This window comes from Hippocampus guttulatus, chromosome 15, assembly GCF_054856545.1.
Source record: "Hippocampus guttulatus isolate MCC_2025c chromosome 15, RoL_Hgut_1.0, whole genome shotgun sequence".
Classification (NCBI taxonomy): Eukaryota; Metazoa; Chordata; class Actinopteri; order Syngnathiformes; family Syngnathidae; genus Hippocampus; species Hippocampus guttulatus.
In genome coordinates, this window is record NC_141275.1 from 7412120 (window position 1) to 7438647 (window position 26528).

The 26528-nt window shown below is 41.7% G+C and overlaps 1 protein-coding gene across 2 annotated transcripts in view; it reads right to left on the reverse strand.

Annotated features, from left to right (window-relative positions):
• The window catches only part of kdm6bb (lysine (K)-specific demethylase 6B, b), a 29315-nt gene extending 2992 nt beyond the window's left edge, over positions 1-26323 (reverse strand). The window contains exons 1-19 of one of the 2 annotated variants that reach the window (XM_086131030.1): positions 26195-26323; positions 20650-20773; positions 20059-20121; positions 19479-19698; positions 19120-19365; positions 18620-18769; positions 18278-18556; positions 15586-17780; positions 15355-15481; positions 15004-15109; positions 13902-14107; positions 12838-13034; positions 12690-12758; positions 12467-12615; positions 11394-11508; positions 11129-11316; positions 10484-10625; positions 9995-10121; positions 9739-9909 (exon numbers count right to left, since the gene is read on the reverse strand). In XM_086131030.1, coding sequence (XP_085987156.1) covers positions 9739-9909; positions 9995-10121; positions 10484-10625; positions 11129-11316; positions 11394-11508; positions 12467-12615; positions 12690-12758; positions 12838-13034; positions 13902-14107; positions 15004-15109; positions 15355-15481; positions 15586-17780; positions 18278-18556; positions 18620-18769; positions 19120-19365; positions 19479-19698; positions 20059-20121; positions 20650-20768 — 4869 coding nt within the window. In that variant the 5' untranslated portion in view covers positions 20769-20773; positions 26195-26323. Of the gene's footprint in view, positions 1-9738; positions 9910-9994; positions 10122-10483; positions 10626-11128; positions 11317-11393; positions 11509-12466; positions 12616-12689; positions 12759-12837; positions 13035-13901; positions 14108-15003; positions 15110-15354; positions 15482-15585; positions 17781-18277; positions 18557-18619; positions 18770-19119; positions 19366-19478; positions 19699-20058; positions 20122-20649; positions 20774-26194 lie in introns of those variants that run through there. The other variant, XM_086131031.1, reaches the window with a different exon arrangement.
• Positions 26324-26528: the final 205 nt, after the last annotated feature.

Genomic DNA, 26528 nt, shown 5'->3' on the forward strand with positions numbered 1-26528 from the left:
AGCTAAAATGACACTTATTGTTCAATTAATATCATTAAGGCATTTTTTATTTACTTGTACATGAAAAAACACCTCTGTATTTTATTAAAAAATACAGAAGTGTAAAATAATAGAATAGGGTTCTTAACCTGGGTTCGATCGAACCCTAGGGGTTCAGTGAATCGGTCTCAGGGGTTCGACAGAGCCTCTGCCATTGAGGGTAAGGCACAGGTCAATTAGTTATGACACGCCCGCTTGGCCATCACTGGCTGGCTCATTTTGTAGACAATGAAAAAAAAAAAGTATTCTTACGTCTTGACATTTTATTTACTTTTTTTTCTGTTTTTAATAAATGAAAAAAGTTTATGTCTCGAATTTGTAAAAACAAAACATATTTAGATTTTTCAGTAATGAAGGGTTCGGTGAATGTGCATATGAACTGGTTGTGTTTAGTACCTCTAACTAAATTTCCCCAGTGTGGGACTAATAAAGGATATCTTATCTTATCTTAACAAGGTTAAGAACCACTGATCTATAGTATGCGTTTTTAGCCCCAAAAAAGGACCATGTATAGTAAGTCCTTTTTAACTCCGAAAAACGACCATGTATACTAAGGCATTTTTAGCCGAAAAAAAACGACCATTTATAGTAAGGCATTTTTAGCCCCCCCCAAAAAAAACGACCATGTATATCAAGGTGTTTTTAATCCCCAAAAAACAACTATGAAGGGGAAGGCGTTTTAAACCCCAAAAAACGACCATGTATAAGAAAGGAAGGCATTTTTAATCCCAAAAAAAACGACCATGCATAGCAGGGGTGTCAAACTCATTATTGTCGCGAGCCAGACTTTAGTTACAGTTTCCCTTGGAGGGCTGTTATGAATGAAACCATAAAAAGAAGTCAAGAATAATGATTTATTCACCTATTATTTAAGTTACTGTAATGGGGGGTTTGGGAACACGCAAATGCTTATAATATCACTCTTATTGATTTCAAATGAGAATTTGAAATTTTGGTAGTGATTTTAGCATTCATTATTAAAGTTGACATCTTTGATTTGCTTTCGCGGGCCACATAAAATGGTGTGGCTTTCCTGATCTGGCCCCCGGGCCTTGAGTTTGACACCTGTAATGTATAGGAAGGCGTTTTTAACCCCCAAAAAACGACCATGTATAGGAAAGCGTTTTTAACCCCAAAAAAACTAGACCATGGTAAGGCGTTTTCACCCTAAAAAATGACCATTTAGAGTCAGGCATTTTTAGCTAAAAAACCCAACACTGTATAGGAAGACTTTTTTCATCCCAAAAAACGACCATGTATAGTAAGGCGTTTTAAGCCCCTCCAAAAAAACGACCATGTATAGTAAGGTGTTATTAGCCGAAATTTTAGCTGAAAAAAATGACTATGTATAGGAAGGCGATTTTAGCAGAAATTTTTAGCTGAAAAACCCGACCATGGAGAGTAAGGCATTTTGAGCCGAAAACCCCCCGACCATGTAGAGTAAGGCATTTTTAGCCCAAAAAAACGACCACGTATATAGTAAGGCGTTTTTAGCTGAAAAAAACGACAATGTATAGAGAGGTGTTTTAAGCTGAAAAAAAAAGGCCATGTGTTGGAAGGCGATTTTTTTTAATAGAAAAAATACGACCATGTATAGCAAGGCGTTTTTAGCTGAATAAAAATGACCATGTATCGTTAGGCGTTTTTTCAATCGAAAAAAAAACCCTGACCATGAATAGTAAGGCGTTTTTAGCTGATAAAAATGACCATGTATAGTAAGGCGTTTTTCGCAGAAATTTTTAGCCGAAAAAAACAACCATGTATAGTAAGGCGTTTTTAGCAGAATTTTTTAGCCGAAAAAAACGACCATGTACAGTAAGGCGTTTTTAGCCGAAAAAAACGACCATATATAGTAAGGCGTTTTTAGCAGAATTTTTTAGCCAAAAAAAACGACCATGTACAGTAAGGCGTTTTTAGCCAAGAAAAACGACCATGTAAAGTAAGGCGTTTTTAGCCCAAAAAAACGACCATGTATAGTAAGGCGTTTTTAGCCCAAAAAAACCCCGACCATAGATAGTAAGGCGTTTTGAGCAGAAATTTTTCGCGGAAAAAAACGGCCATGTACAGTAAGGCATTTTTAGCCCAAAAAAACGACCATGTATCGCAAGGCGTTTTTAGCCGGAAAAAAAACGACCATGTATAGGAAGGCGTTTTTAGCCGAAAAAAACAACCACGTATAGTGAGGCGTTTTTACTGAAAAAAACGACCATGTGTAGTAAGGCGATTTTTTAATAGAAAAAATACGACCATATATAGCAAGGCGTTTTTAGTTGAAAAAAACGACCATGTATCGTAAGGCGTTTTTTCAATCGAAAAAACCCCCGACCATGGACAGTAAGGCGTTTTTAGCCGAGAAAAACGACCATGTACTGTATATAGTAAGGCGTTTTTAGCAGAAATTTTTCGCCGAAAAAAACGACCATGTATAGTAAGGCATTTTTAGCTGAAAAAACGACCATGGATAGTAAGGCGTTTTTAGCTGAGAAAAACGACCATGTACCTGTATATAGTAAGGCGTTTGTAAGAGAAATTTTTCGCGGAAAAAAACGACCATGTATAGTAAGGCGTTTTCAGCCTCCCCCCCCCAAAAAACTACCATGTATAGTAAGGTGTTATTAGCCGAAATTTTAGCTGAAAAAAAAACACGTATAGTAAGGCGTTTTTAGCAGAAATTTTTAGCCGAAAAAAACGACCATGTACAGTAAGGCATTTTTAGCCCAAAAAAACGACAATGTACAGTACGTTTTTTAGCCGAGAAAAACGACCATGTATATTCCAGGCTTTGGCTCCATGTTCACCTTGATATTTTGTTGGCCTTCAGAAACATATATCATGGAACTCAACTGATTTCCCACCTGTTGGGGCTGTGGCTGACTGGTATAGATGGCAGGCTGCTCATGTGAAGGTCAAGGGTTCAATTCCAGCTTTGGCCCACATGTACTGTTGGCTATTTTGTTCCACTATTGGCCTTCAGAAACAAATATAGGACAAATTCAAATTTCATTTGGAAAAGCGTGGTCCACCGGTTTGTGCGTTGACTTCCCAACCCAGAAATTGCAGGTTCGATCCTGGCTCAAGCCCTCCTGTGTGGAGCCTGCAGGCTCCCACCATCCCAAGACTTTTGACTGACCGGAGGCGGCGGCGGAAGAGGAGTATGTATTTAAAGCTCAATGAGCCCAGGGCCCCGTGGTCCAGTGGTAAGTGTGTTGAGCTCCAAATACAAAGGTGCAGGGTTCAATCCCAGCTCCGAAAAAAAAGACCATGTGTTGTAATAATCATACATTTTATTTATAAGCGCCTTTCAAGACACTCAATGACACTTTACAATAACAAAAACAATTTTGTAGGACGTTTTTCGCTGAAAAAAAAAAAACGACCATGGATATAGTAAGGCATTTTTAGCAAAACTTTTTTGCCGAAAAAAACCCAACCATGTATAGTAAGGTGTTTTTAGCCGACAAAAACGACCATGTATAGTAAGGCGTTTTTTGCAGACAAAAACTACCATGTATAGTTAGGCATTTTCAGCCGACAAAAACCACTATGTGAAAAAAGGCGTCTTTTGCCGATAAAATGACCATGTAAGTAAGGTGTTTTTTTAACTGAAAAAAACGACCATGTATAGTAAGGCATTTTTAGCCGAAAAAAACGACCATGTATAGTTAGCCATTTTTAGCCGAAAAAAAACGACCATGTATCGTAATGCGTTTTACCTGAAAAAAAAAAACAACAAAAAAAACGACATAGTATAGTAAGGCGTTTTTAGCCCGAAAAAAACGACATAGTATAGTAAGGCGTTTTTAGCCCGAAAAAAACGACATAATATAGTAAGGCGTTTTTAAGCCGAAAAAAACGACATAGTATAGTAAGGCGTTTTTAGCCCGAAAAAACCGACCATGTATAGTAAGGCGTTTTTAGCCCGAAAAAAACGACATAGTATAGTAAGGCGTTTTTAGCCTGAAAAAAACGACATAGTATAGTAAGGCGTTTTTAGCCCGAAAAAAACGACATAGTATAGTAAGGCGTTTTTAGCCCGAAAAAAACGACATAGTATAGTAAGGCGTTTTTAGCCTGAAAAAAACGACATAGTATAGTAAGGCGTTTTTAGGCCGAAAAAAACCGACCATGTATAGTAAGGCGTTTTTAGCCCGAAAAAAACGACATAGTATAGTAAGGCGTTTTTAGCCTGAAAAAAACGACCATGTATAGTAAGGCGTTTTTAGCCCGAAAAAAACGACATAGTATAGTAAGGCGTTTTTAGGCCGAAAAAAAAACGCTATAGTATAGTAAGGCGTTTTTAGGCCGAAAAAAACGACATAGCATAGTAAGGCGTTTTTACCCCGACAAAAACGACATAGTATAGTAAGGCGTTTTTAAGCCGAAAAAAAAAGACAGAGTATAGTAAGGCGTTTTTAGCCCGAAAAAAACGACATAATATAGTAAGGCGTTTTTAGCTAAAAAAAACGACCATGTATAGTAAGGCGTTTTTAGCCCGAAAAAAATGACATAGTATAGTAAGGCGTTTTTAAGCCGAAAAAATCGACCATGTATAGTAAGGCGTTTTTAAGCCGAAAAAATCGACCATGTATAGTAAGGCGTTTTTAAGCCGAAAAAAACGACATAGTATAGTAAGGCGTTTTTAGCCCGAAAAAAACGACATAGTATATATAGTAAGGCGTTTTTAGGCCGAAAAAACCGACAGTATAGTGAGGCGTTTTTAGGCCGAAAAAAACGACATAGTATAGTAAGGCGTTTTTAGGCCGAAAAAAACGACCATGTATAGTAAGGCGTTTTTAGCCCGAAAAAAACGACATAGTATAGTAAGGCGTTTTTAGCCTGAAAAAAACGACATAGTATAGTAAGGCGTTCTTAGCCTGAAGAAAACGACCATGTATAGTAAGGCATTTTTAGCCCGAAAAAAACGACATAGTATAGTAAGGCGTTTTTAGCCTGAAAAAAACGACCATGTATAGTAAGGCGTTTTTAGCCCGAAAAAAATGACATAGTATAGTAAGGCGTTTTTAGGCCGAAAAAAACTACATAGTATAGTAAGGCGTTTTAGGCCGAAAAAAACGACCATCTATAGTAAGGCGTTTTTAGCCCGAAAAAAACGACATAGTATAGTAAGGCGTTTTTAGCCTGAAAAAAACGACCATGTATAGTAAGGCATTTTTAGCCCGAAAAAAACGACATAGTATAGTAAGGCGTTTTTAGGCCGAAAAAAACGACATAGTATAGTAAGGCGTTTTTAGGCCGAAAAGAACGACCATCTATAGTAAGGCGTTTTTAGCCCGAAAAAACGACATAGTATAGTAAGGCGTTTTTAGCCTGAAAAAAACAACCATGTATAGTAAGGCATTTTTAGCCCGAAAAAAACGACATAGTATAGTAAGGCGTTTTTAGCCTGAAAAAAACGACCATGTATAGTAAGGTGTTTTTAGGCCGAAAAAAACGACATAGTATAGTAAGGCGTTTTTAGGCCGAAAAAAACGACCATGTATAGTAAGGCGTTTTTAGCTAAAAAAAAACCGACATCGTATAGTAAGGCGTTTTTAGGCCGAAAAAAACGACATAGTATAGTAAGGCGTTTTTAGCCCGAAAAAAACGACCATGTATAGTAAGGCGTTTTTAGCTAAAAAAAAACCGACATCGTATAGTAAGGCGTTTTTAGGCCGAAAAAAACGACATAGTATAGTAAGGCGTTTTTAGGCCGAAAAAAACGACCATGTATAGTAAGGCGTTTTTAGGCCGAAAAAAACGACCATGTATAGTAAGGCGTTTTTAGCCCGAAAAAAACGACATAGTATAGTAAGGCGTTTTTAGCCTGAAAAAAACGACAGTATAGTAAGGCGTTTTTAGCCCGAAAAAAACTACATAGTATAGTAAGGCCTTTTTAGCCTGAAAAAAACTACATAGTATAGTAAGGCGTTTTTAGGCCGAAAAAAATGACATAGTATAGTAAGGCGTTTTTAGGCCGAAAAAAAACGACATAGTATAGTAAGGCGTTTTTAGCCCGAAAAAAACGACATAGTATAGTAAGGCGTTTTTAGCCTGAAAAAAACGACATAGTATAGTAAGGCGTTTTTAGCTAAAAAAAACGACCATGTATAGTAAGGCGTTTTTAGCCTGAAAAAAATGACACAGTATAGTAAGGCGTTTTTAGGCCGAAAAAAACGACATAGTATAGTAAGGCGTTTTTAGGCCGAAAAAAACGACATAGTATAGTAAGGCGTTTTTAGGCCGAAAAGAACGACATAGTATAGTAAGGCGTTTTTAGCCTGAAAAAAACGACCATGTATAGTAAGGCGTTTTTAGGCCGAAAAAACGACCATGTATAGTAAGGTGTTTTTAGGCCGAAAAAAACGACATAGTATAGTAAGGCGTTTTTAGGCCGAAAAAAACGACCATGTATAGTAAGGCGTTTTTAGCCCGAAAAAAACGACATAGTATAGTAAGGCGTTTTTAGCCTGAAAAAAACGACAGTATAGTAAGGCGTTTTTAGCCCGAAAAAAACTACATAGTATAGTAAGGCGTTTTTAGCCTGAAAAAAATGACACAGTATAGTAAGGCGTTTTTAGGCCGAAAAAAACGACATAGTATAGTAAGGCGTTTTTAGGCCGAAAAAAACCGACATAGTATAGTAAGGCGTTTTTAGCCCGAAAAAAACGACATAGTATAGTAAGGCGTTTTTAGCCTGAAAAAAACGACATAGTATAGTAAGGCGTTTTTAGCCTGAAAAAAACGACCATGTATAGTAAGGCGTTTTTAGGCCGAAAAAAACGACAGTATAGTAAGGCGTTTTTAGCCCGAAAAAAACGACAGTATAGTAAGGCGTTTTTAGCCTGAAAAAAACGACAGTATAGTAAGGCGTTTTTAGCCCGAAAAAAACGACATAGTATAGTAAGGCGTTTTTAGCCTAAAAAAAACGACATAGTATAGTAAGGCGTTTTTAGCCCGAAAAAAATGACATAGTATATATAGTAAGGCGTTTTTAGGCCGAAAAAAACGACCATGTATAGTAAGGCGTTTTTAGGCCGAAAAAAACGACAATAGTATAGTAAGGCGTTTTTAAGCCGAAAAAAAAAAGAGTTTCGTAAGGCGTTTTTAGCTAAAAAAAACGACCATGTATAGTAAGGCGTTTTTAGCCCAAAAAACGGACCATGTATAGTAAGGCGTTTTTAGCCCAAAAAACTGACCGTGTATAGTAAGGCGTTTTTCCCCGAAAAAAACGACCATGTATAGTAAGGCGTTTTTAGCAGAAATTTTGAGCCGAAAAAAAACGGCCATGTATAGTAAGGCGTTTTTTGCCAAAAAAAAAATCCATGAATAGTACGGCAATTCTAGCAGAAATTTTGAGCCGAAAAAAATGACCATGTATAGCAAGGCGTTTTTTGCCGAAAACAAACGACCATGTATCGTAAGGCGTTTTTAGTAGAAATTTTGAGCCGAAAAAAATTACCATGCATAGTAAGGCGTTTTTAGCCGAAAAAAACGACCATGTATAGTAAGGCATATTTAGCAGAAATTTTGAGCCAAAAAGAAACGACCATGTATAGGAAGGCGTTTTTAGCCAAAAAAACGACCATGTATATAGTAAGGCACTTTCAGCAGAAATTTTTAGCCGAAAAAAAACAATCATGGCGTTAAGGCGTTTTTAGCCGAAAAAAAGCATTTTTAGCTGAAAAAAACGACCATGTATAGTAAAGCGTTTTCAGACCAAAAAACCGACCATGTATAGTAAGGCGTTTTTTGCCGAAAAAAACGACTATGTATAGTAAGGCGTTTTTAGCCGAAAAAAACGATCATGTATAGTAAGGCGTTTTTTGCCGAAAAAAACGACCATGTATACAGTAAGGCGTTTTTAGCAGAAATTTTGAGCCGAAAAAAATTACCATGTATATAGTAAGCCGTTTTTAGCCGAAAAAAACGATCATGTAAAGTAAGGCGTTTTAGCTGAATTTTTGAGCCAAAAAACCCCCGACCATGTATAGTAAGGCGTTTTTAGCAGAAATTTTGAGCCGAAAAAAATGACCATGTATAGTAAGGCGTTTTTAGCCCAAAAAACCGACCATGTATAGTAAGGCGTTTTTTGCCAAAAAAAACAACCATGAATAGTAAGGCGTTTTTAGCAGAAATTTTGAGCCGAAAAAAATGACCATGTATAGTCAGGCGTTTTTAGCCCAAAAAAACGACCATGTATAATAATAATAATAATAGATTTTATTTATAAGCGCCTTTCAAGACACCCAAGGACACTTTACAATAACAAAAAACACAAAACAATACGTATAGTAAGGCGTTTTTTGCCGAAAAAAAATGACCACGTATATAGTAAGGCGTTTTTAGCCGGAAAAAACCGACCATGTATAGTAAGGCGTTTTTTGCCCAAAAAAATGACCATGTGTCGTCAGGCGTTTTTTTGCAGAAAAAACTACCATGTATAGTAAGGCGTTTTTAGCCCCCAAAAAACGACCATGTATAGAAAGGCTTTTTTTGCCGAACAAAAACGATCATCTATAGCAGTGGATCTTAACCTTGATTCGATCGAACTCTAGGTGTTCGGTGAATCGGTCTCAGGGGTTCGACAGAGCCTCTGCCATGGAGGGTAAGGCAACCCGACTCAACATGTCAATTAGTTATGACATGCCTGCTTGGCCATCACTTGCTGGTTCATTTTTGTGCACAATTTAAAAAACGTATACTTATGTCTTGACATTTTACTTACTTTTTTTCTGTTTTTAATAAATGCATTTTTTTATGTCACGATTTTGTCCAAAAATTAATAAATATATAAAATATTTTTTTTTTTTCACTTATGAAGTTTTCCGTGAATGTGCATATGAACTGGTTGGGTTCGGTCCCTCGAACAAGGTTAAGAGATACTGCAGTTGACTAAAGAGCACTACTTACTAGTCACAGGATGATTCCCGGTTTAACGGTTTACTGTAGGTTTAAAAAGGCAAGGTTTCAATTCCTGATAAAACTGTCCATCATCAGTAATGAGCTCTTTTCTTTTTTTTGAGGGACATCTCAGCAGGACACAATATGATTGACTGCTTGCAGAGATCACTAAATGAGCCCCTTTTTCAAAGTTAATTCTGAGAGGCCAATGGATTATTATTTTTCTTTTTTTTTTTGTTCTCCAGCTTGGTTTAAAAGAGAAGGGAGGGGCGAACTGTTAGAGGGTGAGGGAGTGAGAGGAAGGATGGAGGGAGATCACAGCCAGACTCCACACCGTAAATAATAAATAAATAAATGAATAAATCCACCAAAAAGCTTGATTGCCAGCGGGTACTAGTAAGTCCCCCAATGAGAAGATGAGTAGCCTTCCAGTCTGTTCTAGAAATAGCTCCTCCTAATGGGAAATTGGTGTCCTATGAATGATTACAACGGAAGTGAATGAATATTTCTTTCATTACTTTTTTCATGTACCAAACATTCCATAATACCTTTAAAATTAAAATAGGTTTGTTTTATGGGTAAAAAAATGCTGTTTTTATTTACCCCGTTTTTTTAAACAACGGACATTTTTGAGCTTTAATTTTAGTACTTTGATACGCACTGTTACCGACGTATTTTTCCAATGCAAACGTTGGCATTACAGTTTCTGAGAATGGAGCAAGAATGTCGGGCTTGTGGTGAGCAAGCCCGCTTCACTCCTTAATGAGGACAAGCAGTGTAGAAAATGACGAAACTGACCAGTGTGAAGCTGTCATATGTTTTCATCAACTCTTCTGTTCGATACTGTTCCAGCACCACTACTCCTGTCAACGATGGGCTCTTAGCACGGGCGCAGTCCTCACAGTGCACCACGTAGGTCTTCTTAGCACTATGTTCACTGGTCACGAACAGCATGTTGAACACCTCCACCTGCAAAAATACCATAAAGCCGATCACACACACAACTACACAGCGGACAACATCGGGGGAAAATGATGAGTTGGGGGGAACTGACGTCACACTCATTGCAGTAGTAAGCCGGCTCATCCTTTAAACGACTCTGATAACAGATTTTCTTTCCTGATGCCACCAATTGTTCCCTCAATATCTGGATATGCTTGATGGACTGCAGTAGGCAGTGTCTGGCAGAGGAGGAACAGAGTGGAACATTTAAACTATACATTCCCACCTTGCAGTATAGTTTGGTCCAGCTCATCTCAGTACAATTTGGAATGACTAAACCCGCTGCGACATCTATATTTGTTCTTCCCATTCAATTTCCATTGTACTTGTCACTCAGGAAGTCACTTCTCTATATTGATCATGCTAAAAGACTCCTGGATCTAATTCTACACTCCTGTACCATTGCTGCTAGTACCTCTCGGGTACAGTTAAAAAAAAAAGTGTAAAAAGTTAAGTCCGGAGCCGAACTGTACTGCTTGGTGGATTATAGGACATCGGGTGATAATAATAACAAAATGATTGGCACCAACAACAAACTTACTTAATCATCTTGAAGGTGTCATGGTCTGTGATTTTGATGGTGCGAGCCACATTCCAGGAAACGTGGATCATGGGAACAATTGACTTAACTTTCTTCAGCTCATTCCACTCGTATCGCTCCAGGGCGAGTTGATACTGGTATGCTAATCAACAGAACAAACAGCGCAAACAAACACGGTGTCAAGATAAGTGAAAGGAAACTGAAAATTTGTCAATTGAGACAAAGAGATTACGATACAGCAGCTGTGTTATAATCTTTTCAACGGGGCGGCCCGGTAGTCCAGTGGTTAGCACGTCGGCTTCACAGTGCAGAGGTACCGGGTTCGATTCCAGCTCCGGCCTCCCAGTGTGGAGTTTGCATGTTCTCCCCGGGCCTGCATGGGTTTTCTCCGGGTGCTCCGGTTTCCTCCCACATTCCAAAAACATGAATGGCAGGCTGTTTGGACGTTCTAAATTGTCCCTAGGTGTGAGTGTGGGCGTGGATGGTTGTTCGTCTCTGTGTGCCCTGCGATTGGCTGGCAACTGATTCAGGGTGTCCCCCGCCTACTGCCCGAAGACGGCTGGGATAGGCTCCAGCACCCCCCGCGACCCTAGTGAGGATCAAGCGGTTCGGAAAATGGATGGATGGATGGTTCACATTACTCACAGTTTAAAGGACCCACGTTCCAGGCGATGTTGTTACACCAGCCCACTGCTTGGACCCAGTGCACAGTCCCTGCATTGATCCACACCAAGTCGCCTGGCCTCTGAATGAAACGGTACACGGGGATGTTGGATCTGTAGAGGTCTTCCAGAACTGGCCACCAGGACCCTGTGAGGTAGTCTACTCCATGCCTGGGGAACAAGTACAATTTAAGAAACTGACTGTTGGAATATGATTTCTCCAGTTCAAACCATGCCTCCTCACTCACTTCTCACAAAATGTGTTGATAGACTCCCAGTAGTGCTCATGGACAGCAAACCACTCACAGTCACCTGGTCCAATATTTATGTTGACTGAGCAGAAGTTGTTGTTCTCCTGGTGACCTGAGGACAAAACAACGCATTTGAAACTTGTCATCCAATTGCGCATCGTCAGCATTAAAAACAAGAAATGTCAATTCTCTCAATTGGATGAGGATTCTGAGAGATTCTTTTGTCCAATTAAAATAAAAAAAGGTCAAATAAATTAGGAACTTAGCAGCCACCATTTCAGCGATCCCTACAAACGACACTACTGTGGCCGCAAGTGGCTTTGGGAGGTATAAGGGATGAGATCATCAGACCAGCTTCACCGGATGCTTAGAGCTTTGATATTTGGTATCATCCGCCATTTGGTCTTCTTCAATGCAATATTATGTAAGTGATGTGTATTTGGACTAAGAAAAAAAAATATCGCCCTCAATCCAAATGTACATTGATTTCTTTTACTAGAGTCCAAATCAATTGCCGAATAAATGGAGATGCTAACACTTAAAGAACATGGGCGGTAGATACAGTCTGGCCCATCACTGTGAAAGACCTGTATAAAAGGAGATTTGATATCGCCATGGCAACAACAAAAAGGCTATTTATTCCAAGCCACGATACAACGCAGACTTTTGGGAAGACATTTCTCTAAAATTACTTGTTTACCGACAGATTGGTAGTTTTAATTCATATTCACAAATTCTTAGGCCACGATTAGCTTGGCAATTTTGATAAACTTTTTCACAGCAGCCATTTTGATGGTGTCAACGAGTGGGGTTCAAAGTAGGTCGGACCTGTCATTACGGTAACATATTTGGGTCCCGATCCATTTACTGTAGGTTACACTAAATACCTTCCACTTAACCTATGGATGTTGTTGCTGTTTTGTTTTTTTACTAAAAGAAGCAAAGGGAAATCAATTTAATGGCCATTGCACAATAGGATCACCAATACAAAATGCCTACTGGTCGGCGGAGACATTTGCACAGAACAGAATGCAAATATGACAGAGCTCATTAATTAAAGCCGCACCGACCTGGTGTCCGACTGCCTGGAACTTTCATGTAGAGCTGGACAGTGTTCATGCCCAGGATTGTGTGACCGACATGACTGAGCATGTTGTTGACTGACTCCACTCGCATGAACGCTGGCAGCTTGAGCAGCTCCTGCAGCTGGGGTTTCCACCTTAGAGAAAAATGGCAGATGGTGTGAAACAACTACTGTCCTTGCTTGACTGGCCAGAAGTGTTTGGAACTCACCGTTTCGGGTCTGAGAGATCTATGTTGGTCCCAAATTTGATTATCTTTCCAACAGACTTCAGTTCCGAGCTGGGAAGGAACGGTAAAGTCTGAATATCAGAAAACTCCAAATTTATTTTGAAATGCAGATGTCATATTTTATGGTAACCTGGGTGTGTTGGCAGCAGAGTTTTTGCTGGAGGGGAGTGCAGAAGCGGCTTTGATGTCATTAGAGGCCGGGCTGCCTTTACTGCTTGTCGATGTCACACCTGCTTTAGCAGTGGATGACGTATTCGAGGGGTCAGCTTGCTCTTCTTCCTCTTCATTCCCACTCTCCTTCTCTTCGTTCTCACTCTCCTTCTCCTCCTATAAAACGTCTACATGAGCTAAGCTAACAGGTTGGTCAAGGGCAACAAGTCTGTCCATCATTACATTCCACTTAATTTCACAACCTAGAGCGGGGGTCGGCAACACAGGGCTCCAGAGCCGCATGCGGCTCTTTAGCGACATCTAGTGGCTCCCTGTTTGAAAATGGAAAAAGAGTTTGATAGTAGGCTAATATACTGTAGCTCAAATAGATATAGATACATGTTGCAGCTCCAAAAAAGGAGAGCTGTGGTGTTGGTTTTTTAAAACGTACACTTTATTGATGCTTTTAACAGTCTCGACAAACACAGACACGTCTGCGTCCGACTCCGTGGCTTCTCTCTTCTTGTTCGACTCGAGAGGCGTTCAAAGACCGCCTCTGAAAAACGGAAATTAATGATCACTACACTGACACTAAGAAAAGCGAAAATAATGCGCCAAAACAAAAAAATCAAGCGAGGAAATCACAAAATAAATTCTATGGGGGCGTTTGTGAAGACACAACAAAGGAATGAATAAAAAACTATTCTGAGACAGTCCAGTCTCCTACATACATACAGCATGTGTTTCCTTCATTGTACGTTTTATCGAAGGCTTTTATTTTTTTGTGGCTCCAGACATATTTGTTTTTTTGGGGTTTTTTTTGTCCTATATGGCTCAACATTTTGGGTTGCCGACCCCTGACCTAGGGTGTAAGGTGCATATTACTATTTTCAAACATTTAATTTTATTTTTTCATGGCTGATGAGGGAAGATAAGAACAGATCTTCCAATTTGCATCCGCACAATATAATGAGACACAAAACCAAGCTCAACACTGCGTGCTTGATGAGTACATGTGTGGGCGCCCCGAGGAAAAACGCCTACCTGCAGGCTCTCCTGGAAGCTCGAGGCTTGGTACTGAGCGTATTTGGCAATGGTGGTATGTGAGCGGCTGCTCTCGCAGGGCCATGTCTGAGTGGAGCCACGGGAATCCCAGTTTTCATCAGCTGGCTGCTGGACCTGAGTCCTCACCTCCACGGCATGCTCTGCATTGGCCTCCACCAGAGATTTGGTGGAAAACAAGCCAAGGTCTCACATAAAGAAAAAAAAAAAAACAGTAACATTTGTATCTGACATTTCTTGATCACATTTCACTTGAGATGAGGCCAGTGAAAACCTGCTGCTACCCTCTGTTCATTTGTGGAAGCATGACATCCACAGATGATTAGGTTAAAGGCTATGTAAAAAAAAAAAAAATTATAAGATGTGAAAAATGGGAATGTTGCTTGAAGGATCTAAATCAAGGGTCCCCAACATGTTGCCTATGGGCACTGGCTAGCCCCCAAGGACCAATTGATTAGCCCGCGGGCCTGCGCAATGAACAGCTTACCAGTGATGGGGCATTGTCATTTTCTAGGAATGTTGTGATCGTTTTAAAATGTAAGCGCTGGCAGCGATTTAGTGTTGCACATATTTATCTGTTTTCCAGTCATTGTGAGAAATCCTTAACACTATCGGCGTCTTCACATAAATGAGTATCATTAATTATTCATCAAATATACAATCATATTCATTGTTCAAGATAGTCTGAGAAAATGTGTTATTTAAGAAGTCAAATGGGTATCAAAATGGTCGCCCTTCCCATTGATCAGTACCCAAGTAGGATTTCTCACTTTCAAAAAGGTTGGTGATCACTGATTTAGATCTTTCCCAAAATGGTGACACGGTTTCGAAGACACAGTCCTTCTTGGAATCATCTTAGATCTCTTTTTAATTTGGAAAATCATCTCCGAGTGTATACATATAACGCATACAGTATTTACACATAAAGTATTTCAAGTAAATAACATGACTGGATAAACTTCCACGAGATCTGTCTTCAAGGGATTGCATGTGTTGCACCGTAGGGTTTCACACACTGATGACAAAGAATAAAGAGCAATTATTGGCTCGGTAGCCGCAGAATTTGTGTTGTGTATAAACTCACTGAGGCGGAGTGAGCCGGCGAGGCCTCTGATGACAGTCACCGCATTTTTGGGATCGGTGCAGAACTGAAGCAGGACTGGTGAGAAGGCGTCCCTCCTGCTCTCCAACTGCAAAATTCTACCGTTAGCAACATCATACTCAACACACTGCGGGAAACGCTATTCGTTCCATATCTTTTGATTGCTTCAAATATTTTGCAGGATCTGGTACATGAATATTCGAATGCACTGATAGCCAAGCTCCAAAACACACGCGCGTTACGTCCGTGAGAGCGTCAGTCAAATCTCAACCGCATTATGGAAGGCCTATGACTGAATAAAACATGAGACGCTCGATACTTGTGTGGACTCACATAGATACTTGGCGTGGGAGGGTTGAGCTTTTCCCGCGGTATGGGAATCTGGATGGAGAGTTTAGGTTTCACAGAAAGGGAAGGAAGCAGGTACGACTCCTTGAATTTCTCCTTAACCTTTGCCCCCCTGTGATGTAAAGTAGAAAGCAAAAGTGTGGGACTGTGTTGAATTATTCTTTCGGATCAAAAGGAACAAGAATGATCTTTGGCGGGGTGAGGGGGGATACTTACTTGCAAGCTCGCACCACATCGGCGGCTGTGTTTTGGATCGTGATCTGACAAAGTGGGATTTTCTGCTCTTCCACTTTGGCGGTGTTGAACGTGCGAATACCGTCGAGCTTCATCTTCACCAAGAGGACCTTCAACTCCTTGTTAAAGCCCATGGACAACATTTTCAGCTTGAGTGGGTCAAGAGAAGCCGGCGTGCCAAGAGATTTACTCGCAGGGGTACTGGTGCACAATTTGGATGCGCTGAGAGTTGCTAACAAGCTTGTGTTTTTTTTAGTATCAGAGATTCCGGCTCCTGATGATGAAACAGCAGTTCCTAGCACGCTGACATCACCTTTCATCTTTTTTATGATGTTTGCTTTCGTTTTTTCTAGTTTCACTCGCTTTTTTGGCACATCTTTGCTGGGAGGTGATTTGTGTTTGTTACGTCTGCGTTTAGATTTGGGGCTGACGGTGCTTTTCTCTTTCTTGATCTTAACTTTGACCCGCAGCTGTTGATTTCTCTCCTCGTTCTTTCGCCTCTTGGCTTTGCTCGAGACAAGGAGGTGGTCCAAAGAGGTGGTGTGGGTCGCGGTCAGTCTCAGCTCCGCACTGAGCGAGTGGTCCAAAACAGAGGTTTGGATGTCTTCATCGCGAGCCTCTCGTCTCTCAACATCAGGCTGCTCTATTTTGCCTGCGGGGGTGTCTGTGATGGGCTCACGCTCAACTGTCTCGCTGCACTTTTCCAAATGTAAATTACACTGATTATTAGTTTCTGAGGATGATGCTGGGTGTGACTCGAGGGCAGAATCTTGTTGCTGGTGACAGTTGATATCTGGTCCCCGAGCAAGAGAGGAAGCAAACTTCACCCCATCGGCAGTCAATGCAGGAGAACCCCCAAATGGACCCCCTCGACACGCGGTCCTCTGGCCACTGAGAAAAGTGGCCAGGCTCTTGAAGACGTCATCCAGGCCTGCTTTATGATGGATCTCGTGATGTAGAGAGGCGGCTTTTTCTGGAATTTCTTTCTTCTTCTCCTCTTCAAGAATAGGATGAGATGTACTTGGTGGATCGTGTGGTGCCGAACGATCTGCCGGTTTACTTTCAACGGACCCCTGAAATCCATCGTTAATATTCTCGTCTTCGAAGGGCGGAGGGGAAAAACACTGAATGGAGCTGGGCTGTAGGGCAGGTCTGCTTATCATTCCCTTTTCCATCTCGTCGTCATCGTCTCCCACGTCTGAGACTGGTGAGCCCTGCCAGCTGAGTACAGGGGGAGTGTTAGCGAGGTTTTCTCCCACTTCACCATTTCCAATCACACCCACAGGCTGGAGATCCGGGGCATGGAGAAGTCCACCTTGCCCTTTGCCTTGGGCCGACTGCTTGATGCTCACGGAACACGCTGCACTTGGAGGGTCTAAGGCTTCATACAAAAGGGAAGGCAGGGTATCGTTCGGTTTTGATTTTGGTCCCTCGGCTGATTGAGATGAGGCTGTGGTCAGGCTGGGGGTGTTTCTCGTGGGGAGTGAGTGTCCGTGCTTGTTTTGGGGCATATGTGGTGGAGAAGTACCCTTAGGAAGAAAAAATTGACCGGTGGAAAGACGCTCCTCTTCCGAAGAGTTAGAAAAAAGACAGGAGCCATAAGTTTCCCTCGCTGCGTTTTTAGCTTTCAGGGTTATTTTCTTTTCCTTCCTTGCTGCCTTATCCCTTTTTTTCTTTTTCTCAGCTAATTTCCGTTCTTTTTTCTTCCATTTCTTTCTATCTTCAGCCTTTTTCTTTGCCTTTGTGACATCATCCCATCTTTCTCTTTTAACCAGTTCATCATTTTGTAAGCGCCCAGCTGTTTTTCGGGCTTCCGACTCCTTTTCTGACTTGTTTATTCTTGAGCTGCCGTGCGGAGACAAGCGCAGATGCTGCGAGGTCTCCTTGTATTTGACATCTGAAAACTTGGATTTGGGACGAGCTGGACATGAATGAGATGGGATCGAGGTTGAGCCGAACTTTGCTATGTGAGTGGGGCTTCCCTGGATTTTTGGTTGGCCACTGTGGCCAGGGATACGTTGTTGACTGCTGCTGACTGCTTTGTGTAATGGAGGGCTAACACTTGGACTGTGAGCAGACTCTTTTGAATGAAGGGAGGAATATTTAGGGGGCTCTTCTGCAGAAGGCCTGAAGTTGGCTGGCTCTCTTGAAATGCCTCTGATGTTACGCTGAATTTCCTGCAGAGTAAATACGTATATTTTCAAGATTTGAGATTACTCGTGGAGCAAATTCTGGTTTGCAATCTCTATTCTATTTGATACCACGGGTGTTCAGGTCAAGGCTGTGTTGGTAACAAGTTATTGAACGCCAAAACACACAAAGCCTCAAAATGTCGTAAGTCATACACTCCCAAAGACGTTTTTAAACGTCTTTTCAGACTTGGTCTAGAATTGGCTGGTACTGAGTAAGTTTTAACAAGCCCAAATAAGTGTACAGTGGATAGCCTCAAAATGTCTTAACTCATTCACTCCCAAAGACGTTTTTAAACGGCTTTTCAGACTTGGTCTGGAATTGGCTGGTCCTGAATGAGTTTTAACAAGCCCAAATAAGTGTACAGCGGATAGCCTCAAAATGTCTTAACAAGCCCAATTAAGTGTACAGTGGAATTAAAACTACCAGCGGGTAACAAAAACATTCACCAATAGTATCACAATTCAAATAAAACATTCCGTACTGTGCTTTGCTTGCGGAGATGATTCCTTGAGTCGTCCTCTTCTTCCTCAAGGCGGTGTGTCAAAGGTTTGTGCTGTTCAGCTCTGAGGTGGCGAGTGTGCCGCTGCGGGTGGTAGTGAGGATTTTGGTGGCTGTAAGGCACACGGGTGTGTTCTGCTGGTGAAGACATTTTTCGATAACTGGTTCCGAGATGTGAAGCCCTGCTGCTGCAACCCTGGTTTTGAACTGCCAGGTCACCGTTGCAAAAGCTATGTCCTCCAGCGCGTGATTTTGAGGTCTCCTGTACAAAGAATAAATTGAATCTGAAATGCCGGGCAATTTTAAAAGAAGTACGCGATTATACCTGTTGCTGTGTTGTTGAGGTCCTGTGGTGAGAGTGGGGGCCAGGACCTGCCGTGTCATGAGGAGGCTTCCAGTTGTCTTGGTTACAACGGTGGTGGCGAGGTGGGGGTGGTGGATGGGCAACAAAATGCCTTGATCCAGGATGAGATGACTGGACAGAGGGACAAATATTCATTCAGACGAACAGAATGCCGCATTTAAGTGCGTTTAAGAGGGCTAAATAATGGTACGGTATGTTCTTAAGACATTCAAGTACATGTGTCCTATACAAAGGCGCAATAAAAAAAGCACTTTTTGCCTGATGGTGTGCAATGCATGGTTAACTCCCAGTGGGTTGGACTATAGCACACATTTTCTACTTCATATTCTCCTGGCGTCATCATAATTGCCTCTCAGTCTTCAATTATCACTTGGAACATCATGAGCCATGTGGGATTATTCCTCTTGGGCAAAGACTGAAGGATCCAACCGTCAAGCTAATGATTGTTGAACACCATATACCTGATCAGGACCTGAGTCCCGGCTCCTCTTGGCCGGACACTCCTCTCTCGTTGATGTCGGGTGCTGCGGGGGTGAACTATGCTGGTGGATTTGGTCTTGGCGCTGGTGAGAGGCTGGCCGTTTCCAAAGCCCGGGCCTGTCATTAAACATTCGACCGGGGAAGGTCCTGCGAAGGTCTGAGGGAGCCCATCTTTCTGGGGGGAGCTGGGGCTCTCTGTTGTTGCGGTGCAGACGAGGACTCCCGTGCTAGAGCCAAGATGAGAAACATCGCAGTCTTTCATCATCATGTTAAGTGAACAAACAGCATTTACTCCCATGAAAAGATACTTTCTTCACAAGCCCCCTTCTGAAGGCCTCACCAAAGAGTTGCTGACATTGCTGTCCCAGTTTGTGTAGCGCTCTCCTGGTCTTGTTAGATAACCATTGTTGGTGCCAGCTCGGTTGTGGAATGAGCGCCCAGAGTTGTGATGCCAGTTCTGACCCTCAAATGGCTGTTCTTTACCATCCCAAACATGGAGAGACTGCCTGTGCCCCTTAGAGGAACCCTTGTCTTGGGGATAGTGAACCGTCCGTTGCCCCCTTGGCAAAACAAACAGACTGATTAACAAACATCATGGTGGAGGATGAATTGAAGATTATCATCGCAAAAACAAAAAGCATAGTTGGAAAAAAAAGGGCCTTTTACACACCAAGGACCTTATTTGGGTTCGCCTGCATAAGAGCCATTTTAATCAATCTGCTTCCGATTTTTAATACTTGAACAATTCTGAGCTCGATCAGGCAACCATAATAATATAACATAATAACTTGCTTGAAACAAGGTTTAAATTAGACGTTATATGCTAGCTATAGCAGCCCAAGTGTACAGTCACCATTTTCATATCTAAACATCTAATGGAAGATTCCAGGTGAGTGTTTCACTCTTTTTTTACTTTTCACCTGTGGTATTGACGACTTGACGGTGAGATGAGATGATCAGCTGGAATGCGTCCTCCATTGCATCTACAGCAACCGATAAACACATTGTTCATGCACTCACATTTAACTTTCACAATGTACAGTAAAGGTTCGCCGCTCGTGTTGCGCTTCCTTTGTGTTTACTGATCGTATGGAAGATTAAGTGGTTAGTATGATTTTGTTAAGGGCAAAATCCACCAGTTCACTCCTGATGGATCGCCGAGGCTTCTCTCAGTGGAGATGCTGTGGGCTCATTCACTCATGTTGAAACCGCACCCTCCCAAGTGCCGCTGAGCTAAGTGCTTCTTCTTGAATGCGCTTGTCAAATTTAATCAACTTCTGTCGCTGCCTGTCACTCTTCAATCAATGCCACAGAGGCTGACGTTAAACCTGATGCTAAACTTGCCATTGGCGCTGGGAGCAAAATTGTGCCTAATGATGAACACATTATCATATTTAAAAAAACAAAATTTAAAAAGACAAAGCCACAACATGGTTGCTATCAGCATCCAACCGCTCATGTTTTAACTCTCTGGTCTCAGTGTCCGTGTGTATTGTCATGCCGTTGCTGACCTTTGTGTTTGGCTCCAAGGCCGACTGTTTACCGGGGCCCATTGTCCTCTGCTTGGTCCTCCATCTGGATAGGAGTGCCATGTTTTACGGCTCGAGTACAGCTCTGCTGGGTGATACATGCAGCCTGCAACAGACATGTTGCAAGTTGTTTTGCTCTCAATGATTTATAGAATTTATTATTACCCATAGTATTGCTGGAAACATTATTTATCAGTGTAAATAGGGCTCTAAGATAGCAAGGAAACAAATCTCTCATGTTTGTAAAATATGCAATTTATTTTGTTCTGGTGACAAAAATAATGGTCTGCAGGGCGAATCATAACTTGAAAGGGGTCTTCTATGCATGTCAGTGAAATTCAATGACAGCAGCGAGTAAATTACAACATCATCAGATCGTAGATTGTCCTGGAACAGTGTAAGAAGCGAAGCTCTTGCTGGAAATACACTTATCAGACATTTCATCCATTCCTGCTATTAAATAAAACTGCTTTACTGCTCAGTTGAACAGCATTTGGGTCTTGTGATATTGACCTCTAGTATGTTCCATTGTAACTATAAATTGCATCCTCGCTTAAAAAAACCCCATACAGCATTGTTAAAGTTATAGACCTGTGACAAAACCAATGTTTCTTGGCAAAGGGAACATTCTGGTGCAACTCTTCTACTGGATCTCACTTCATCATATGCAAATGTGCATCCTGACATTTGCAGCGAGTACGTGTAATTTGATTAGAGCATCTCTACAAAGTACCTGTGGCACCCATGAAACACTTCAAAAAACAAAACAAAACAACAAATACTATGTAATTACCAGTCTGTCTGTGTTCAGGAGGCCCTCCACTTCACACCTGAACAGACCAAACATATGACTCAGTGATGTATATATATATATATATATATATATATATATATATATATGCAGTATATATTTAGTTATTTTTGCTCAATCATCGGATATCTGCAATTTTTTTTAACTATTATTTCTAGGGTTGCACATTATATCCATATATATATATATATATATATATATATATATGTATGTATGTATGTATGTGTGTGTGCGTGTGCGTGTGCCTGCGTGCGCAACTTGTTGGCAATCCCTTCACTGGTTTCGTTTTTTTTTTGCGTATAGTGTGTTTATAGAGTGTCGTGCAGCCATGCATTAAAAGCCTCACTGTGTTACTGGGTATGGTGAATGAGGTAAGTGAGGAAGCTCTTCAAGAGTCAATTTCTACCCAGTTGCTACAGCAACTGAAAGCCAGACATCTTTTCCTGCTTTGGCTTCAGGCCATGTAAAGACCATTTCATTTAGATTTATTCTTGGAGAAGAAAAAAGGCACAACAGGCATTCAGAATTCAGCAATGCATTACCATGCACATGTAATTATGACTCTGCGACATTCAGTGTGCACTTGATATACGATTGATTGCCGTGTGACCTAAAACAGCTGCACCATGCGGAGAAAACGTTCCTGTTTGGTGCTTCCACTCACCACAATACTCTCATTTTAAAAAAAAAATTATGCTGCCTGTAATTTAACTGCTCATCACTTCGACCTTGCTTGAACTTGCTCTTTTTGGTAGAATGTGTAATTGAGTCTGAGCCCACCATTAATACATGTTAAACAGCCAACAAATGTTACATTTCCAGTAATACTTGGCTATAGCTTCAAAATTATTAGTTTAGTACAGGGAAGATCCCATACTATAGTAGTTTAAAAGACGTCTGGCCCGAATTCACGACAACCTTTTTTTCTTCTTGTTTTATGTGATGCTTCGGCTCCCAGATAAAGAACCCCCCCCCCCCCCACCCCATCTTACAGCTCTTTAAACTTGAGAGGATTTAACAATTACACCGACTACAGATATCTCCATCTGTTTTGGAGTCTCACTATTGCACAGTGGAATGCACACTCTTGTTACAAAAATACAAGGGGAGTTGACCGTCAGCTCCAGTTTGACTCAACACAACAGCGTTGTGTGTGTGAGACCAATATTAAACCCATCTGTGCAGGGTTAGCGCCATACATCTGGAATTTGGCTCTGAGGCCCAAATGATGTCACGTGCAATGAGGGCTTATGTTAGGAAAGTGCAGACCATATCACTCACTCGGACAAACACATTCAAAACGGTAGAGTCAGCATAGAAGAGTGCATTGCAATAGGACTCATTTTTTTTAAAATCTATGGACAGCCAATGTTATCGCTCACGAGCTACACGGACTATTTTCCTGCTCTGCCATCACAAAGGACACCTGGTCATCTCTCTGTCATTAAAAGGGAAGCCAAGTCAAAAATGTTATTTGCAATAATATGTTCTATGAACCTGCGATTGGCTGGCAACCGATTCAGGGTGCCCCCCGCCTACTGCCCGAAGACAGCTGGGATAGGCTCCAGCACCCCCCGCGACCCTAGTGAGGATCAAGCGGTTCGGAAAATGGATGGATGGATGGATGGATGTTCTATGAACCCCCACTGGTCTAAACATGGCATTCTGATTGATATTGTGTTTGCAGAATATGAATTAAGCAGAAAAATCTACTTTTATTCATCTCGGGAGGGGGGGGGGCATTTTGTCTTGTATTGCGACTTGTTGCTGACTAAAAATGACATCACAATGCCCAAGGGCTCAGCTTGCAAATGTCACATGACCAAACCCAGACAACATGCGAGTCGCGACGATCATTACCTGATCCCTTCGCACTGGCATCCCCCTGAGGGGGGGAAGACAAACAAAAATGGGTGGAATTTTTTTGCTTAATTCGTATTGCACGATTGCAATATTAATCACAATACCGTGTTACTACAGTGTTCTTACGAAACGTTTTGACTTGAGTTCCCCTTTAAAGATGGACAGCCATAAATGCATCCGTGACACAACTGAAATCTTTATTTGCCAAACACTTGTGCCACTGTGATCACCATTATTGACTGCCAATAAGAGACCAATCTTATTACGCCAGAAATGTCAAACTCATATTTGTCGTGGGCCACATTTTAATTACTGTTTCCCTTGGAGGGCCATTATGACTGAAACCAAATAAAAATGGTTTCTTCAACTACTGTTTAAGTTACGGTAGTGAGGGGTTTGGTTACAAAAAAATGCTGACAATATGTCTCTTGTTCATTACATATGATAATTTAAAATGTTGTTAGAGATTTTAACAAGCATCATGGAAGTTGACATGTTTGATTTGCTTTCGCGGGCCACATAAAATGATGTGGTGGGCCAGATCTGGCCCCCGGGCCGTGAGTTCGACACCTACGTATTACGCAGTACCGTGCTTAAGATCAAAATTCAGTATCGTTTTCTCGATATAGATGTCATGTTTATTGCTGTGGTGTATTAGTCACAGCATTGCATCACAATGGTTGTATTTTTCATAGCCCCTCAATAACAATCAAGCTATTACAACTTTTTATGAGTAAGATGCAGTGCAGTTGCACGCTATTTTAAAGTAAAAATAATGTTAAACTAGTATTCCTTGTAAAATTGTCTGGATTTTACAATCACTATATCTTTGTCAGTGTAAACGGAAATGCTTGATATTGATCCAGCCCTTGTATTCGATGCCAATCTTGTGTCCCTAATGGTGAAGCCACTGACTGACATATTGAGCAACTTTCCTTTGCAATGAAAGATGAGTCAAAAAAAGGAGATGGGCTCTCAATCAGTCAGTCAGTCAGTCCAAAATAGCAAATACAGCAGACCCATACGGTCTCAACTGCCTTTAAATAGACATGCCCACCTCTCCACTCTCTGGCAAAGACAAACAGAGCAAACAGGGTGAGGAAATACTATTGTCAGTAGTGAGTTTTTTTTTTAAATAAAGCGTGGTATTTCTTCTGCATCACATCCATCCACACAATGATATGCATTGTTGAATTTGTGAGTGTTTTCTCCCCAAAGAATGACATAAGGACAGAAAGAAGGAAGGGGTGGTAGTCTTTGACATGGATAAACATCCTCTCATATCTTTCCCTCACGTGACTCAGCCTTTATTGCCTTTGCTATAATCATAACTTGATTTAGGATGGTTACTTTTAAACACTGCGCCTTACAAATGCTCTTTATGGCTATCTTGGTTCCTCACCCTCCCCTTTCTCCTGCACAATGTGTCCTTGTATCCTTGGCAACCAATAATAATTTAGCCTAGAGTTGATAGGAAGGCCTATAGCGAGGAGGGAAACATATGCAATTTCGACAGAGTAGATGTGGGTAAAAGCAGTGAGCTGATGGAGAACGGTACATTCGGTTGAAAGATTTTCTGCCGACCTTTTCATTGTCTTTGTTCATCCCTTCCTGATGAAACAATTCTTGCAATCTGACAATGTTGGCTTGGGTTTGCAGAGCAACACGGCATGCATGCATCTCTCACTGAGACGCATGTTTGCAACTGTGCATGGGTGTGCATGCAGGAAGGCTAACTGTGATCCAATACCATAAAAGGAAGGATGGGCCGCACCAGACTACAAATGTCTCCAGTGACTTCCAGGGTTGCTAACACGAGAAGCAGACACGAAGAGAACAGATGGAGACAACGCGAGAATCTCCAACAGTCAGCACGGACATGGATGAGGCAGACAGCCTGCCCCAGATATCTCACACACACAGTGTATGATTGTATTGCGTATTTGGGGGGGGGGGGGGGGGGGGGAAGCATGGCAGCCAATTGGGAGAATGTACAGTAGGAGCCGAATATCAATGCCATTTCTAAAAATAACCAGCAGGCTTGCTTTCCTCCCTCTGCTGTATCCCCTTCTATAATGGAAGCTTCTCTGGCTGTATGCTTCAGAAAGCACGCCCCTCTGAGGGGGTACTGGAATGTACCAAGGCAAGGTCAAGGGCGAGAAGGAGGGGTGTCGTTTGCCAAAACAGTACAAAACTCTTATGTATTGCAGACAATGACACAGGTTCACGAGTTCATTGCAGGATGCACGTGCATGTGTTTGTGTGTGCACATCAGACAGCTGGTTTTGCAAGGAGGCATTAGAGTGACGCCTTGAGAGAGATTGATCTGCAAGGAAGCTTGAGATTCGATAGATGATGTACAAGGAGGCTTTAGATTAGATTGACAGATAGATAGGTAAACAGATAGATAGGTTTCATTTTGACTATATTGGACTCGTTACAATGTCACTTTTTATTACTGCATCATACACCATATAGTCAACAGTTTAAGTGGAGCAGCTGCAATAGTTGAGCCCCAGCCAGCCACCACTCGCTTCTCAATTCACACCAGGCACCCACAGTGTTCGTGAAAATCTTTTGCACGTGAGAATACATTGCATGTGTGTGTTGAATGTGCAGCACACCGCAGTGTCTCCCAGGACAATGACACACATATACACACGCACACGCGCGCGCGCGCGCACACACACACACAAAGGTAGACTAAAAGAAACTGGTCAAATGCACGGATGGACATACACTTATTTTCAGTCACCAATAGCTCTACTACAAGGCACAATGTAAACTGTGTCTTTCACGAAGGCAGAGGTAAATCGAACGCGATCAAGTTGCCGGCGTGCAGTCGACTTTTACCTCTGATTTGTCTTCTGTCTTTTGGTCCACACGCACCCCTCTGCACCCCTTTACCTCCCTTTCACTCCTCACCACCTTGTCTCACCCGATCCTCTCCACCGTGCCTTTTTTCTCCCCCCCCTCTAGTCCTCTTCCTGTTTCCAATCCGCTCTGCAACGCTCGGGCTCACCGAGCAACCAGAAGAAGGCGGGCCGTCAAGCTGCCAATCTCAAGGCATGAGCCAATCAGAAGATAGAATGTGTGATCTAGTGTAGTAAGTCTGACGGAAGCGGAGGAGGGGCATGTGTGGGGCCCTTTAATTTTAGTGTGCATATGTTTGTGTGCGTGCGTACGT